We start from the raw sequence: 17899 nt of genomic DNA, 5'->3' as shown, positions 1-17899 counted from the left end.
AATTGAAAGACATAGCAGTATAAGGGGAAATTACGGAAGAAAATGACAGAAAACCAGACAAACCTTGCAAGATTTATATGGAAACAGGACAGGCAGAAGGATCACTCCGCCTCGGTGGATCATATGTATTCCTTTAGCAGAACAATAAACATGTCGTCTAGTTTACACTCTTTGTTTAATATACATTTCGAATCACTACACTGCCTAACAAAAAAATACACTGCTTGCTACTCATGGTGCAAAGACCACAACTATTTTGATTGGGAATATTAAAAAAAAAAAGATGTTTTGAGTATTCAGATACCAATATTTTCATACTAAGAAAACAAATTAGCAACCTTTTTAGAGATGCCAGTAGTCAGATCAAATGTCGTTCATCTCACAATCTCTACATACCCAAAATTCAAGATGGGGGTTTTGGCCGTGAGATTGATCTTAATAAACTCACTTTTTAAAAGAGAGGAAGAACCTAAATGTAACATTTTTGGTTTCTTGTATATTTAAATATGGTGTAGGACAAGGGTCCAAAGTGATGGGTAATGGCGGTTCACTTGGTTTGTCTAATGTTCTTCAAAGTTCATGCGGCTGATGTTTGCTTTTAAAGTTCAGCCTGAAACTTGGTTCATCAACGGTCAAGCACTGAAACTTGGTTCATCAACGGTCAAGCACTGAAACAACTTCATCAAACATCCAATTTGTATTAATGGATCAAATTACATGCCTACCATCACTGTTTTGTTTCTAAAACATGTAAAAGTTCACTAGGGGTGTGTGTCCTGTCAAAATAGGCCTTAAACTAGAGAGGAATCGAACTATCTTCCTCGAATTACAAAATTGGGACCCCCGGAAGAAATTGAAAACGAAAATTCTATTCGATCATTGACATGATTGTGGCTAGAGGAAGCAGCTAAGAGGCCCTTTTTGGAGGAGACATGTTACTGATGAGAGAAGTAGTTGTGCTGATGGTAAATATTTGTACCAGGAACGCTGTGAAATTTGAAACATAAATATTAGACTCTTTACCAACTTTGGTTGTACTAGCATCACATCAAGAAAGTACAGATACTCACCAACTGCAGTGCGGGTGGCCTCAAGAAGTTCGAACTTCTTTGTTTCCCAGTTACTTGGATTATGGAAAACCTACTCAGTAATTTCATACAAGACAACAATCAGAAAATTCCGACAAAAACAAGAAAGGACAAATGATTCAAATTTCTAAGTGATAATCAACAGTTGTAATAAAGAACTATCTTACCTCTAATGTTAAATTTCCTGTAGCAACACAAGCAATGGAGAGAAGTATTCCAATAGATGATGCAACAATGTAAACTTTCAACAAACTCACTCTGCTGCGCCTTCGACCTTTGGCACAATAAAAAGTTGTATAACTACAGATGCAAAAACTGAAGTGACTTGAAAGAAAAATGCAGATTCGTAACAGCTTACCTAACTCCCCAATGATCAAAGAAATAGAACCAATAGCAACAGATGAAATAGCAATCACATTGGGACCTTCCCCATTTGATATAAATAGAAATGTGAGTAGGACTCCTATCAACTGAATGACAGCCTGCAGAGCAAGAGAGCAAATGCTATCAAAAGAGGAACCTTTTGAAACTGATGGATTGAAAATTAGACTTCATGAATAAATTGATATGTCAACAACAACTACATATGATAGTTCGATTGTAATATACTATAGCGCCAACCTCTACCGTCTCATAAAAATATGTTCCCTTATTACTGCCGTATATAATTTGTTCAAAACCTTTAACAATGCAGAATTCGTCCAATTGGCTTTAAATGTAAATGTTAACTTAGATCACCAAGACAAGTTTAGTCATACTGAACCATCCACCTGCCAGGTAACTCACAAAAAATTTACTCAAAATGGTTTGAGTGTGGTTTGAATTCAACCCAATTTTCCAAGGTATCTGTTGTGAGTCACCAAATACAGATTTTCCCTATCTAACACAATCCAAATAAGAGGCTACTTGACCCAATAAACGAATTAGGTTTTTTACACAAAAGAAAAAAGTTCTATAATTAGTTGCTTGAAAAATTCATGCACAATACTATTACCAGCCTACGCTATGGGGGTAGCCCAGTTAAATGCAAAATCCCATTTAGATAAAGTAATGCAAATTCAGTGAGAAAAATCCAAACTTTACATCCGGAAATTACAGAGCCAGATTCAATTGAGAGAGACAATGAGTACCTGAGTGAGAATAAGCGCGGAGAAACGGGATTTTCCTTTAGCTACCTTCTGGTAACCTGAAATTCGATAACCCCAAAACAAACTTTAAAATACCCAGTATAAGGAGTTCAGGGACCTAGAGATCTGTTTGGTTGCAGAGAAAATGATAGAAACCAAAAGTAAAAAAAAAGGAAAAAAGAAAACAGAGGGGAAGATAATCTGATTTTAGAGGTGTAGATGATAGAAGCTTACGAGAGTCAACAACCATGCGGTAGTTGAAATCTGAGCCATCCGTTCCAGTAGGCCTCCCTGACGCTGATCTTCTCTGCTGCATCTTCTTCTTCTTCGATCTTGAAATGGAGAGGTTTTGAAATTTCGATGTTAAAACCTTTGGAAAGATGAAGGGCCCACTCTTATTTTTCTAATATCCTTTTTGTTACTTCTAATTTTCATTTTTTTTTAAATTACATCTAATTTTCATTCTTGAAAGGTTTTTTTATCACAAAAGTTCATGAGATCTACGAAACTATCAAATTGCGTCTTTTTTCTTCTTTCTTTTTCTTTTTTTTTTTTTTTTTTTTCTTTGTCATTTGTGGTTCTCAAAGTTGATATGCTTACTCACAAATAGTCTTTACCGTCAAGTTTCATCAAAAACTTCGTTAATTTGTTGATGTGGAATATATGTGGAGTCCACATATCCAATAATATAGTGTCATACATTATATATTTTAAATAATTTAATTTTTAAAATACAACTTTTCTTTTGGTTTTTTAATTTTTAATTTTTATGAATTTTAAATTTTAAATTATTTTTAGACGCCATATCGGCAAACTAACAAAATTTTTGACAACAGGGACACAATTTAACTTTGAGTACATATATTAACTTTGAGGATCACAAATGACCCAAAAACAAAAAACAAAATAAGGACACAATTTAATAATTTTCGTGAACCTAGATGTTTTGTGATATAAAACCTTCTTGAAATTATGAGAGGGTTTGTCCTTACCAAAATTGAAACAAAACTCATTGACAATGTTTTCTTTTCTAGTTCTCCAATTATTAATAAGCGAATAAAAACTTTGCATATGAATAAGACTAGGTTAATAAAATGGCTTAAACTTTTATAAATATATATATATATATATATATATAATAAGGACTTTACACATCTTTCATCATTGTCTTGCTTTCATTGGAAAAATACCACATTTACCTTTATTCAATAAAAAGAAAAAAGAAAAACATCATTCGCTAGAGGATAAATAATTTTACACTAATTACAACCTGGTTTGGGATTGCTTTTTTTTTTTAAGGTGCCAAAAATTTGTTTCACTTAGGTATTTGGTAAAAATAAAATATCCTGATTCTTTTAAAAGCAATAGCCTTTTGACAACAGCTTTTAAAAGCTTTTCAAAGTTGCTTTCAAAAAAAGGCTAGATGAGCCTTTAATGAATTTTTTCAATTCCCATAATATCATCATTAATTTTTAAAAATGATATTGTCTACCACTACCACCATCACCTCCGCCTCCATCATCATCACCACCACCACCACTTTTATCTCCACCTCTACCCCTACCACCACCTCCACCTTCATCTATACCTCCACCACCACCACTTCCACTGACACCACCCTTCATCTCCACCACCACCACCTTCACCTCTATCTCTACCCCACCTCCATCTCCACAACAACCACCACCACCACCACCACCTCATCCTCCTCCATCTCCACCTCCACCTTCATCATCACCACAACCGCCACATGATTAGCACATGATAGTTTCAACATTATGTTCATTTTAGTCATTATCCACAGTTACAATAATTTTATATTAAAATTTACGAAACTATTTTGACACTACTTTTTCTACTAACATCACTTTAAAAATATTATTTACCAAACATGAAACTGCTTTACTCGTACAAATGATTATTTTCAAAGCACATAAGTTGTTTTAAGGAACATTGATTAAGGAATTTAGCAACAACAACAAAAAAGTAAATAGAGGGGTAATACAACTTTATTTAGATTTCAATAATATTCAACAAGTGATAGAACTTTGATGATTTGCTTTATTTTGATGTTCAGATTGATGCTGGTCTAATGTTATTTGTCCACAAACTTATTTGTTTTGTGTTTCGTGAAGTTAATGTTGTGGTTTATAAACTAGCTTATTTTGTTTTATCTTTAAGTGAGGCATATCCCTTCGTGCTATGGAGTCATTCCCGATATTATTCAGGACTTAATGCAATTTTGGAAGTTTCCACTAAAATCGCTTATCCTTCAACTAAATACTAATCACTTTGATCTAATAATAAGGTTGAAATTAAATACATGAACAATTCTTTTTATCAAAAAAATTAGTGACGTAGAGCTTTGAAGAAAGCCAATACACCAACAAAAGGCGCATTGATGTACGTGGTCGGCTCTGATTGGGGAGCATCAAATCGAGAGTCTTTGAAGGTATCATCCTCAGCAGGCCCTCCCACGATAGCGCCAGTGAGCACGTTTTGGTTAGGATCGTGGCCGTTGAAGTAGGAGTATCCCACGTGGCAGTCGATGTGCTGTGGGTGCTTAGCCACGCTAGGCAACACGGAACCACGATGATGTACGTTCTGAGGAAACTTTCGCCCAAATCCCACCATGTATGACATGCCCAATGGGTTGCTTCCTAGTATATAATCGACCTGCATTTACATTAATTACTGATTAAATTTAAACAACCGGTTTTCATTGTAATTTAATCCACCCATTTAATTAAAATGTATAATTAATATTTGAATATATGTACCTGTCCTCTGGTGAAACTCACTAGCCTAGCTGGAGTGACATGAACATTGTTGCCACAATCGACAACCTTGTTGGCAAGTTTCATGTACCGACCATAAACTAGAAGAAGAAATGATATGGACGTTGCATGTTGCAAGTTACTTCCTCCAGGTTTAAACAACAGCCCACCTAATAATTAAAACCGAAAAAAAAAAAAAAGAGTTTTTGTGTAAACATGCAATCTAGATTCATCGTATGTCTAAATATTATGTTCAAAGAATAACTACCTCGTGAGTACGAGACAGATTTTGGGGCAGGTGATTCGGGCAAAATGGAGCATATGAATTGATCGGCTTTGGGAATGAAGGGATTAGAATTGTGGGGATCTTTCATTACCCACTGCAAACAATTGAAAGCTTAATTTAATTAGGTGGAGCATAATTGAGGTTGAGTACAAGAATGTTAATTAGAAAAAGAGGCTTACTTGAGAAACAAGTATGTTAATACCGGCATGCTTTGCATCCCATCCAAATTCAGAGATGCTACCACCATGAGATGATGGAACAGGGTTCCCATTCACATTTCTTACAACAATATTATTGGACTCCAAATAGTTTATGTTGTTTTTGACGTAGTTCCAATAATTAGGGGCCTTAGTTGCCTTGTATAACCATGAAGCTCCCCAAATCAATTCATCCTGAAACACACCCAAAAAAAAAAACATATATATTAAACTCGGGAACCGAAATTAAGGTTAGTGATGCTACCAGAAAGCCAATTTTTATCTTAATTTTTCGATATCAACTTATGCGACACATAACATACCATGTATCCATTGAAATCACAATAGAAAGGGCAGACTCCTGCCGCAATACTATCATTGTAAGATCCCCTGTACTTATCTGCAAATTCAAACACCTCAACATCCAACAAAGAAAAACCCATTAGCCCAAAAGTTAAATATATGAAAAGAAATAAAATATATATACACACACCTGCATAGCTCTTCTTAGAAGTACAGCAGCGTATGCCCTGTCTGAGTGTCTAAACACCATGGAAGAAGCTGCAAGTGCAGCTGCAATTTCGGCCGAAACTTCTGAACCGGGCTTTTGTTTACTGACTACATAAGAGGTGCGAGGGGTGTCCATGTCTTCAGGCCTTTGCCAACAACTGTGATCGGCATTTGGGTCACCAACTGCACCAACAACAGAATCAGGAACTCTGGTGGCTTTAAGCAAATAATCAGTCCCCCATCTTATGGCTTCCAGAGCATGTTGAAGCTCCGGCCCCATTAATTGGCCGAACTCGATAACGCTCCACGACAGCATTGTTGTTGTGAAGGCCATAGGAAAGTTGAACTTCACATTGTCACCTGCGTCATAATATCCCCCTACCAGATCCCTCTGAGGAGAAATACTTGTCAATGTTATACAATATCCAGTCTATAAAGTGTGGTCTATGTAACATTTGGTTTTTCATAATGGTATTTGCTTGAACATTAAACTAGTATAATTGATGAATCTTATTAATTAATTATCACTTATAGGGTGCAAATCCAGTTTTAAGATATGGACATTATTTACTATCGCTCTTTTATGTATATATAAAAAGATATGTACATTATTATGCATGATGGGGCCGTTACAAGTGAAAAGTAATGTAAAATTAAGCAAGTCTTAGGGTTTAGTCCATGTGGCAAGAATGGAGGAAAAAGTTCGGTCTAGGACAAGGAGGGTTGATTTATTAGATTGTACATGAGGATAGTAACACTCTGTGACGGCATTACAATTTCAAACAAAAATGTTTGAGAACTTAGTCAAAATTGCGATACAAAGTTTCACGGTAGAAAGAAGTTAAAATTACGAGTTATCATGAAAAGAAGAAGTCAAATCCCAAGACAAATTATATGTTAATGAGAGAGAGAGAGAGAGTGTGTGTGTGTGTGTGACTCACATGAACATCAAAGCCATCACGTAGGGCAGAACTTTTCCTCCAAGTCATACGTTGGGAAGGTGGTAATCTTCCAGATCTCTGCCCTTCAAAGAACAAGATGCTCTTCGACAAGGCATCGGCGTAGTCAAAACTTGAAGAAGCAGCTGTTGTACCGGCTGTTGCCATTACCGAAATCCCTGCTGCTGCTAATATCAAAAGGGACATATTGATACTACACATGATTATGTTCCTCATTCTCTCTAGCTAATTAGACAGATAATACTAATTATAATATGTTTAATCAGGATTATGCATGCTTTTGTCTTGTGTCCAAGATCACCACTTATATATAGTGGTCATGCAATGTCCCTTAGGGTTATTTTTTGCTCAACCGTAACAAGGAAACAAAGGCCCAAAGAACGTCTTAAGAATCCGTGTTCTAGGTTCCTATAGGCGGCATATTCAGATTATGGCAATAACGTAATAAAACTTTATTAGGAATGAATCACATTTAAGACATTCCAGAATTGCCTAAACTTGGGGTAGATATCATTGTGCCTGGTAGTTTATTCCAAGAACAAATAGGGATTTGTTTTCTTTCCTTTTCCGGTATTAATTAATTTTGTTTATTTCCTTTTCCGTGGATTGTTCGTTTTCATGGATTTCCTATTAGGTTAGTGGCAAATTTAATTGTGCTTGCTCCGGGGTTAAAACTGTGGCACTAGAAAAATCTTAAATCAATCATTTACATTAAACCAATCCTGGTTTTGAGGGGATGTGATTATGGATTTTGAGATGGAGTCGACTTTTTTTTCATTCCTGATTGCAAGTAAACGCAGAGAAAGTCAGGAATGAAAATCATTCTATTTCCTCTCATACCAATTATTGATACGTAAACATGCCCTAAAAGTGTTTGATTCTTAAAAGGACGATATATCTATTCTCTCTAGGGTTTGCTCTGGTTCCAGTGCTTCATAGGAGAGAGTCCCCTTACCTGTCACACACTTGTCTCTGACATCTCCCTGTATGCTCCGGCGAGGGTTCCTTATAGGGGTAAATTCTTTCTGGAGGTGGCTTACAGAGGGGTGGGGCAAAGCCGGGCTAATTTTCCTCAAGATGGGGGAAGTGGTTTCTAGTTTAAGAAATTTTTTTAATCCCTAATATTTCTACTAAAAAATTTGCCACTAACCTTAATAACGTTGACTAAAATTTCTTTCCTCAATTTGAAGATTTTTTTTTGACATTGATTTAATATACCTACAATTGTGCTCACCTGTCCGACTTTTTACGTAATATACATTTGAAGTTTTAGGTTTAATTTATCATTCATAATATCGCTTTTATAAAAATAAAATAAAATAAATCAACCCTTTACCTTTTTTTTTTCCTTTTTTTTTACTTTGCAATTGCAAGTTATAAACAAAAGATAAATTGAAAGAGAGATGAAGAATTTATCAACAAGCTAACTAGCTAGGATGAACGAGAATTGAAGTACGCCAAGACCCCCACTAAAGGTGCATTGATGTATGTTGTTGGTTCAGACTGCACAAAATCCTCTCGAGAATCAGCATACGAGTCTTTGATATCTGGTCCTCCAACAACAGCCCCAGTTAGCAAATTTGGGTTTGGGTTCTTGCTGTTATAATAATCGGTTCCACCTTTGCAGTCAATCTGTTTCGGATGTTGACCAACTGACGGTAAAGATGACCCACGGTGGTGAATTCTCTGAGGAAATTTTTTACCATATCCCACCATATACGACATGCCCAGTGGGTTACTTCCTAGAATGTAATCTACCTGCATCGACCCGTCGGTCCAAATTTATATTAATTAATGAGTATTCACATAATTTTATGATATTCATTTCCGATAAGTAAACATGCTATAAAAGTATAACTTACCTGGCCTTTTGCAAGTTTTACAAGTCTAGCAGGACTGGCAACAACATTGCCACAATGGACAACTCTACTGGATAGTTTCAAATAACGAGCATAAACAACTAGAAGAAATGACAGAGTTGTTGCATGCTGCATATTGCTTCCTCCAGGTTTAAATAAAAGCCCACCTGTTCATTTTAATTAATTAACATTATATTACCGCACTCATCGTACTAATGGTGATTATTATTCAGTCATTAGAGAGGTAGCTACCTGGAGAATAAGAGACTGATACGGTTGGAGATTCAGGCAACAAGGTGCATATGAACTTGTCTGCATTTGAAATGAAAGGGGTAGAACCAGTACCAGCCATTGACATGATCAACTGTTACAAAAACACCCAACTGATCAAATCGATCTTCGTATTAGGCAAATGGAATCGATTGTATTACTTAGAAGCAGATTAATGTGCTTAATCAGAATTAAGGAAATGTAAGTAGTACACTTACCTTCGAAACGAGTACGTTGATGCCTGCATGCTTGGAATCCCATCCAAATTCTGCAAAGCTGCCACCAAGATATGAGACGCCGTTTATATATTTCACAGTAGCAGAACTTTCCAACTTGTTTATGTTTTGTAACACATAGTTCCAGTAGATAGGTTGCTTAGTTGCCTTAAATAACCAGGCTGCTCCCCAAACCAATTCGTCCTGCATAGCAGAAATTGTCACATAACAAACACTACATATTCTATCAGACATCTTGTTTTAGAAATTGGTAGTATGAGCATTTTATGTGTACTTTACCTCATAGCCACTGAAATCACAATAAAATGGACAAACCCATGGTCCAAGGCTGTCATTATAGGATCCCTGGTATTTATCTGCAAAATCAAACACCTAGTCCATTGCACGAAATGAGCATAATGTAGCTCTATGTATAGTTTGAAATAATTACTTAATCTCATTAATGTGTCAGTTAATTAGTACCATTCTAGCTCTTTTGAGAAGCCTGGCAGAGTATTTTAAATCAATTGGTCTAAACACCATGGCAGAAGCTGCAAGTGCTGCTGCTATCTCAGCTGAAACTTCGGAGCCCGGGAACTGTTTGCTCACGGCAAAGGGTGTCCTAGGGGTGTCCATGTCCTCAGGCCTCTCCCAGCAATTGTGGTCGCCGTAAGGGTCGCCAACTTGGACAAAGACAAAGCCAGGAATGCTTGTGGCTTTGAAAAAGTAGTCAGTGGCCCATCGGATGGCGTCCAGTGCATGTTGCAAGTCTGAGCTCATGCCTTTGCCAAACTCTAAAACGCTCCATGCCAGCATTGTTGTTGAGAATGCCATCGGAAAGTTGAACTTAACGTTGTCGCCGGCGTCGTAGTAGCCCCCTACCAAATCAACCTGGTCACACAAAAACACATTGATGGTTGGTCCATAACCCTCAATTGAATCCCACTAATGACTAACTAAAAATCCCATTGATTACAATCAATGCAAATGGCTTCACATGTTTTGCGAGTACTTAAAAGAAAGAAAAAATAAACTCGTTTATAAAAGAAGCAAAGGTAAGTCACATTTATCGAATGCTCTTTCTCTATCCTAAGCAACAAAGTAGCGGTTTCAACTTTTTGCTAAATAAAATAACATTGAGAGCTCCTCTGTTTTTTTTTCATCTGAGAGTGCTCCTCCTCCTCTGTGTTTTTCTGAAATGAATAGATTGAAATCTTGCCCAAAGTTTCATTCTTTAACCCAAGAAAAGGCAAAAAGAAATCCGATGAGCTAATGTTGTCACATCTAAATTATGAGATTTTTATGTAAAATCTTTCCCATCCCAAATGACACCATCTGAAAGCGACTTGAAAAGTTTATGTTTGGTTTTTGTTGATGATAATGAAGATCCTAAAACGTCCCAAATGATTTGTGTAATAATAAGAATCTGTAAAATTCAAGAACGAACCCACATAAGCAAGAGAGAAAGAGAGACTTACACCAATCTCATAGCCATCACGAAGTGCAGAATCCTTCCTCCAAGTCATTCTCTGAGAAGAGGGTAACTTCCCCGACCTCTGGCCTTCAAAGAACAATATGCTCTTGCTCAAAGCATCTCCATAGTCATGTGACTGTGAACAAACCACCCTCATCACCATTGCCGCCATAACCGCCACCACTAAACCTACTATCCTCTGAACTGCGCACATTCTCTCTCTGTCTCTCTCAAAACCCACCACCTATTTGACACAACTTGTAACTTGTGACCCTCTCTCTCTATTTGTGTGTGTGTGTGTGTATAGGGGCCTAAAAATATTATTGATAGTGAAAAAAGAGAAATGAAGAAAAGCAAGAGTAATAGTACGGATGGCTGCTGATCACTTAAGGATGGAAGCGTGAGTTGCCTTTACCAAGAAATGAAAGGGAAGAGAGAGAGAGAGAGTTTGTTGACAATTGACACAAACCAAGTCTTCACGAAGGGAGGCATTTCCGGGGCCTCCGAGTGAGGCGGTGAATGAATCTTGTATACATGTTTGGGTTACATATTGACGGCTCTTGTGTGCAAAACTACCCACTTGGATTGGATTATACTTGTAACTTCTTTGACCAACTATTTTGAATTCTTTGATAGTTTTTTTATATGTTATCCCTAACCAAGTGGGGGATAATGTGGAATGTTTCTCATACATTTTCACTTCATTTCAAGCACACTCAAACGCCTTAAAAGTATGAATGGCAACCTCATTAATTAATAGCAAAGCCAGTGTGTGACATAAATTGTTTAAGGAAACCCAATTATTATTGGAGTAAACATATGTTCTTATCATATTGATTAAGAAGTAAAACAGCAGATTAGGGTTTTTGTTTCTGTGTGTTTGAATTTAGGGAAAGAATAATCGCTTATTTTGACCAAAAAAGCAATAATACTTTATTAAATCAATTGAAAAAAATACAGAGAGAGTCATCTCAATTAGCAACACGACAGATATGAATAACGCTTATTAAGAGGGAGTTAATTGATTCTTCTCCCCAAAAAGCCAAAAGCATGAACCTGCAAATGAATTTGAAGCCAAAAATAAAGGTGAAGTCACCATATAGAAACACACCTTTACTTGAGGTGGCAGATTGGGAAAGATTAAGAGGGCAGTTACACTATAGCCTCCAAGATTGCTATCCACAAATAATTTGTAGAAATCACAAAAGAAATTTTTTTTTTTTAATTTTTATGTATAGGAGTTGAAATTTTATGCGGTTTATTGAATTTAAAAAATGAAAAGGCCAACGAATATCTTGTCTGTTTAGTGATTCTGTGGACACTCAGTTTTAGTCTCTGGACACCCAACCATTTTGTTTTTCAAAGCCCAAATTCAATCAGCATTGATCCCCGATTTCATATAAGGCGGGGCCAACCCAAAACCAACCCCTTGGGACCCGCCAAATCTAATTCCACGTGTTTGCGTCAGCGATTCTCCGTACAGGTTCAGCACCAACTGCATCTACGGTCATGACCACATGTACAGTCGTCATTTTATGCATTTGGAAAAAGAAAATGAACGAAAAGCTCAAGTCAAAAGCGGTCAAGCTCATGCCTTTGTTGTGAACTTGTGAGAAATGCTCTGAAAACGGAAAATCAGCTTCCCAAAACCCTTCCACTGGCTGTGTCTGTGGGCTATTCGTTTCCAAGGTTCCAATGTCGACGAAGAAGCTCCACCACAACCGCCACCTTCCTGAAGAAATTATAGTCCAAATTTTTTGCCGGTTGCCGATAAAACCTCTGATTCGATTCAGTTCCGTTTCGGAACGGTGGCAATCTCTCATAATTGAGGACCCACAGTTTGCCCAATCCCACTTCAAGCTAGCCTCCGATCGCAAACCCTCACCCAGAGACTCCTCATCTCCACCAACTATCAACTCCGATCCTTGGACCCGGAAACGCCGTCGTTCGCAGACAACGATTCTTCGCTCAGTAATATCACCTTCCACACCTATACCAACCTACTGGGCTCCTGTAATGGTTTGGTATTTGTAGATGTTGATGGTTATGAAAATCATAGCTTGTCTCTCTGGAACCCATCAACCAGATTCCAACGCGAATTGCCTGACCCATATTTTGTGTCTGTGGCGAATACAGAAAAGGTTAGATCAAAATTTAACCGTACTGGCCTGGGTTATGTGTCATCCACTGACGACTACAAAATCTTCATAGATGCTTATGTTTATTCTTCACCTTTCCAGACGTTTGTGGAGATTTTCTCATCCAGATTGAACTCTTAGAAACGCATTCAAGTCTGTGGGCACGACCCACCGTGCTCTTTCAGAAGCCCCACCACCGCTAGCTTGGGGGCCCTTACAAATGAAGCACTGCATTGGTTCTACTACCCCAAAGTCGATGAGGAGGAGCCAACGATCCTTGCTTTTGATCTGGCAAAGGAGGAATTCAGGGAAGTTCCATTCCCCACTTTTGATGGTGATGCCGATGACATTGATGTTAATCAGATGGGGGTTCAAGTAGTTTCAAGAGGAGGAGGAGGAGAAGGAGAAGGAGAATGCCTCTGTGTTTCGCTTACTAGGATACGTGGTGGTGTTAATTTGATGGAATTCTGGGTTATGAGAGAATATGGGGTTCGTGAATCTTGGAATGTGCTCTTTAAATTTAACACGAATGATATATCTAAATCGTTGGGTGGGAATTTGCACGGTTATGAAGCCTGTTTCGTTACTGAAGGTGGTACAGTTATATTCAGACTGAGGTGGGATAGGGACATAGTGGTGAGGATTGAATGCCACGGAAAAGCGGAGCCGGTTTGCAGTACCCCATTTAACGTCAATGATGGGGATGGGGCAGTGTATGACGTGATTAAATACAATGAGACTCTGCTTTCAGTACCTAACTAACCATGGAGAGGACTCTGGTAATTTGGATTTTGATGCTTAATTTGGAGAGCTTATTATTGTCTGCCCTTATGTTTGTTTTGTTTCTGTCACATCTCTATACACTGTGTTTGCTTGTATTGAGTTGCCAAAATGTTCAAATATGAAGTGTTGTTGTTGTTCCTGTCATCAATCTTGCATGAAGCAGATTTTTCTTAGTTGAATTGCTGATGGATGGTAAAAGCATTGTGATATTCCTGTGATGTTTCTAATGGTGTTCCTGCCTTCATCATGTATTTGAATTTGAGAACATGCCGACAGACCCCTTGTCGATTTTACATTTCTGAATTTTGATCATACAAGCTTTCTTTTCTTTTAATTGAAGGCCATTGATGATGAAAATATTCCCAATTCATGTTATGTGAGCACAGAAGAAGGTGGCAAATAAGAGAGGGTGGGAACTTTGTGTAAGGCTCAAGTTCTTCATCCTGTAGGAAAAAAACAGAGTTGCCTTGTTCTGCAAGGGTGGTGGATGTAGGACATTTTAGGATGAAATAGAAGGTGATTGTGTTAATAAACAACAGCCTGGTTTGAAAATTTAGTCTGAACAAATGGCCTTGATGAAAACAAATGTTATCTGATATAGTATGGTGTGTCTGCTTGTTTCAGTATCATATGTACTCTGCTTAGTATAAATCCTTTATTTTTGTTCCATCTTAGTAGTTTTGTTTTGATATTTTTTTTTCTACATTAGGGCCAGCTTAAACAATGAACATTTTTAGTTGAGGTGAAGAGTGTGTTGTAACTTATGTCAAGTACAAACTGTTTGAGAAAGAAAAAGAAACATATGAATCACAATTTCATTAGGAACAAGAACAATTATAAGTGTGATCCATAATTTGCTTAAGGAAACCAAATTATTATTGGAGTAATTTAATTACGTTCCAACCTAGAAGTATAAAAGAAGGTCACACACTAGGATTTAAATAAATTTAACCGAAGATATCTCTTATAATAACCAAAGCAAAAACAGAAACCGAAGTTTAAAGGAGAATGAAAATGGCATCTCTTTTGCTCGGAAGCAGGCCAAGTTGAAATTGCAATATGAATGGCAACCTCAATGATAACAAAATGAATGTGAGACATCAATTTTTTAAGGAAACCCAACCCAACCCAACTATTATTGGAGTACAATACTTGTTATTATCATATTGATTAATAAGTAAAAAATCAGACCCAAAAACAAGATTAAGAAGTGAAAAACTGATTCTGGTTTTTGTTTGGTGGGTCTGATAGGGAAAGAATAAGACTTATTAAGAAGAAATTAATTGATTCTTCTCCCCAAAAAACCAAATGCATGAACATGGAAATGATTTTGAAGCCAAGAACTAGGCTTATAAACTAGGCTTATAAACAGGCTTGCAATAAAGGAATGGCAACCTCTTTCATAGTCATAACAAAGTCAATGTGAACACATGTTGTTGGAGTGAATACATGTTTTTTTTATATACAAGCGATATTCAACTTTAATCTAATCTAAACTATGGGGATGGGGATTCGAACTCGGATGTAGAGTGGGGAGCATATCCGCTCTAGCCGACTTGACTAAGGCCATGCATGCAAATACATATTTTTTTAGAGAGAACACATGTTATTATCATATTGATTAAGAAGTATAAAAGCTTATTAAGGTTTTTGTTTTGTGGGTTTGAATTTTAAGGGAAAGACCAAGAAGAATGCTGATTAAGAAGGAATTAATTGATTCTTCTTCTTCCCTAAAACCAAAAGCATGAACCTGGAAATTATTTTAATGCCAAGAATAAATGTGAAGTTACCCTATAGAAACACACCTTTACTTGAGGTGGCAGATTGGGAAAGATTAAGAGGGCAGTAACACCATAGCCTCAAATCACAGGCCAGTAAATAAAAAACCAACTGCTTTGATTATTTCTGTTATGGACTTCAAATTGTATAATTTGGATTTTGATGCTTGATTTGGAGAGTTTATTATTGTCCTTGTATTTTGTTTCTGTCTCGACTCTATGTTTTGTGTTTGTTGGTATTGACTGTTGGAGTTGCCAAAAATTATCAACTATGAAGTATTGTTGTTGTTCCTGTCATCAATCTTGCATGAGGCAGATATTTCTTAGTTGAATTGCTGATGCTGAAAGCATTGTAATGTTCTTCTGCACTTAATTCAAACATCTCACGGACACCCACCAGACATGCAGGGCAAAAATTGTTTCAAATGGACACTTTTGATTTACAGTCATACAAGGTTTCCTTTCTTTTGTTTTACCAGCTTTTGATCTGCAATCATACCATTGCAATTGGACATCTTTGTCAATTGGATTTGAATTTGAAAAAAAAAAAAAAAACACTTGTTTTACCATTGCAATCTTTGTAGTCCCTGCACTAGTGCAATGGCGTCTTCACAAAGATGTTGGCTTCACAACACTAGATGAACTGATGATGGAATATGCCTTGAGCATTTCTCAGTCCAGCATGCTTCACCACAAGATTAACTTGTTCATATTCTATGTTATGAAATTTCTCAGTCCATGAATATTATACGCACTGCATGTTTGTTAAGACATACCCTTGCACCTTAAGCAAACAGGAAAGGAACCTGTGAGATCAATTTTTCATGCCTGCCTGTCTGTGACCAATTCTAATGATTTCATTTCACCCCATGCAGTCAAAGGAGATTGAATGCGCCTCTCATTTGGATTTGAATTTGAGAAACCCAACTTCCTCAGCAGCTGATGAGCTTGATGAACTGGTACTGCATCAATGCACCACACAACAACTAGCATTACTTTCTGATCTCTCAAACTGCCCCTCAAAATGAATCATTTTCAATTTAGTCCTCCTAGCTGGTCTAGAAAGAGTAGTAGTAAATCCACATGAAATCTCTGCGCAGAGTTTTCCTGATATGTTAATGCTGGGGTAGCATGCTGCTATCAAATGAGCCACATTTGCTTTGCTGTTGATTGCTGCCTTTAATGACTTACGTTTTTAATCCTGCTATTCTTTAAAGTCTATGCCATTCAATTTTACATTTTCTGCTTTTTGTTTAGTTTATATGGGAGGGAGGGTGACAACAAATTATCATAAAGGAAAGATGAGATGTACGCACGAGTGATCCTTACTTCTTGCTTTGTTGAGGTCAGAAATAATAGGAACTAACACTTTGGTAACAGCAGACTTCACTTCACTGCCAGTCACATTTAGGAACTTACCATACTACTTGGGACTGGACATAAATGCTCACTCCCTCCGAATTTTTTTACGTTTAGGGTTTTTTATCACGTCACGAAATTATCAAGTTGTGTTCTTTATGTGTTTTTTGTCACTAACAGTTGTCAAGATTAACACTCGTGCTCACAAGGGGTCCCTGCCATGAGCTTAGTTTGCTGATGTGGAGATTATATATCCAATAACACAGTGCCCATGTGGACAGAAAAATAAAAATTAGTAGTAAAAAATAAAAAAATCTTTGTTTTTCAAGTAGAATTAAATATTTAAAAAAAGAAAAAAAGATTTCTTACTCTCTCCTCCCAGCCCCCTTCCCCCGACTTACCCAGCCACCTCCCACACCCCACCAACCTAGCCACCAAAGCCACTGTAGTCACCCAAGCCAAGGAGTTCTGTTTGGAAGTCTGTAAATGCTGTGATTTCATTGTAGTTAGAGTTAATTTGTTTGTGTCATCACTAGAGCATATCTCATCTACAAATTTCAAGTCTCAGCAATTGAAACTGATACTAAGCCTTTGAGATGCCCTTCTTTTGCGAACTTGTCACTTTGGCAAATATTGGTACCTTTGAAACTGATCCCCACCTGAAAATCAAAATGACAATGCATCCCATGATCGGATGCGGTGAATGGGTGTCATGATAAATGTTTTTGGGTTGGGGGTGGTGATCGTAGGTTTCTTAATGGGTGTCAAACGGATTGTTGTGGTAGGAGACAGGTAGTGACACAAAAAAACCATAAATGACGCAACTTGATAATTTCGTGAACTTGATGGACATTTTGTGATAATAAAAACCTTAGATATATTCATTCATAGTAATTAAAGTTCAAAGATTTTCTGTTTTTCTTTGGGACTGAATTAAATTTCAACCATTTGTTTTTTTGACTAACATATATATTATGATTTTCAACATTGAGTTTAGGCAAAACAACCTCTTAGGTATTAAAAATCAAACCTTGATGAAAACTCAATTAGATTGATATTTACAAACAAAAAGAAGATTT

The 17899-nt window shown here is 37.0% G+C and overlaps 3 protein-coding genes and 1 pseudogene across 5 annotated transcripts; 1 reads left to right on the top strand and 3 right to left on the bottom strand.

The window, feature by feature from the left end:
- Positions 1 to 678: 678 nt before the first annotated feature.
- On the bottom strand, positions 679 to 2603 carry LOC103333342 (jagunal-like protein). Its single transcript, XM_008236163.3, has 6 exons — positions 2450 to 2603; positions 2219 to 2274; positions 1447 to 1570; positions 1256 to 1362; positions 1071 to 1140; positions 679 to 987 (listed from the first exon to the last, which is right to left on the bottom strand). Exons 1-6 carry the CDS (start codon positions 2529 to 2531, stop codon positions 908 to 910), a joined length of 519 nt encoding a protein of 172 aa, XP_008234385.1. The 5' UTR covers positions 2532 to 2603; the 3' UTR covers positions 679 to 907.
- Positions 2604 to 4564: 1961 nt separating this feature from the next.
- Positions 4565 to 7145, bottom strand: LOC103333441 (endoglucanase 8-like). Of its 2 annotated transcripts, none has more exons than XM_089051583.1 (7): positions 6927 to 7145; positions 5969 to 6376; positions 5799 to 5891; positions 5458 to 5670; positions 5261 to 5372; positions 4996 to 5162; positions 4565 to 4891 (listed from the first exon to the last, which is right to left on the bottom strand). In XM_089051583.1, the coding sequence occupies exons 1-7, from the start codon at positions 7143 to 7145 to the stop codon at positions 4565 to 4567; spliced, it is 1539 nt and encodes a 512-aa protein (XP_088907709.1). The 2 variants fall into 2 exon arrangements, with proteins under 2 accessions (XP_088907709.1, XP_088907710.1); XM_089051584.1 differs by having other exon boundaries at positions 5261 to 5389; positions 5454 to 5670; positions 6927 to 7130.
- A 1079-nt stretch (positions 7146 to 8224) lies between these two features.
- Positions 8225 to 11209, bottom strand: LOC103333344 (endoglucanase 8-like). The gene is made up of 7 exons (XM_008236165.3): positions 10767 to 11209; positions 9772 to 10179; positions 9589 to 9681; positions 9292 to 9492; positions 9056 to 9167; positions 8807 to 8970; positions 8225 to 8702 (listed from the first exon to the last, which is right to left on the bottom strand). Exons 1-7 carry the CDS (start codon positions 10974 to 10976, stop codon positions 8376 to 8378), a joined length of 1515 nt encoding a protein of 504 aa, XP_008234387.3. The 5' UTR covers positions 10977 to 11209; the 3' UTR covers positions 8225 to 8375.
- A 1082-nt stretch (positions 11210 to 12291) lies between these two features.
- LOC103333343 (F-box/kelch-repeat protein At3g23880-like) lies at positions 12292 to 16699 on the top strand (annotated as a pseudogene). Its single transcript, XR_016126646.1, has 2 exons — positions 12292 to 13679; positions 16337 to 16699. The product of XR_016126646.1 is annotated as an F-box/kelch-repeat protein At3g23880-like (transcript).
- The last annotated feature ends 1200 nt before the right edge of the window (positions 16700 to 17899 follow it).

The sequence above is a fragment of the Prunus mume genome, linkage group LG5, assembly GCF_029339155.1.
Source record: "Prunus mume cultivar Tortuosa linkage group LG5, ASM2933915v1, whole genome shotgun sequence".
In the NCBI taxonomy this organism is placed as follows: Eukaryota; Viridiplantae; Streptophyta; class Magnoliopsida; order Rosales; family Rosaceae; genus Prunus; species Prunus mume.
This window is presented reverse-complemented; position numbering and strand designations above follow the sequence as displayed.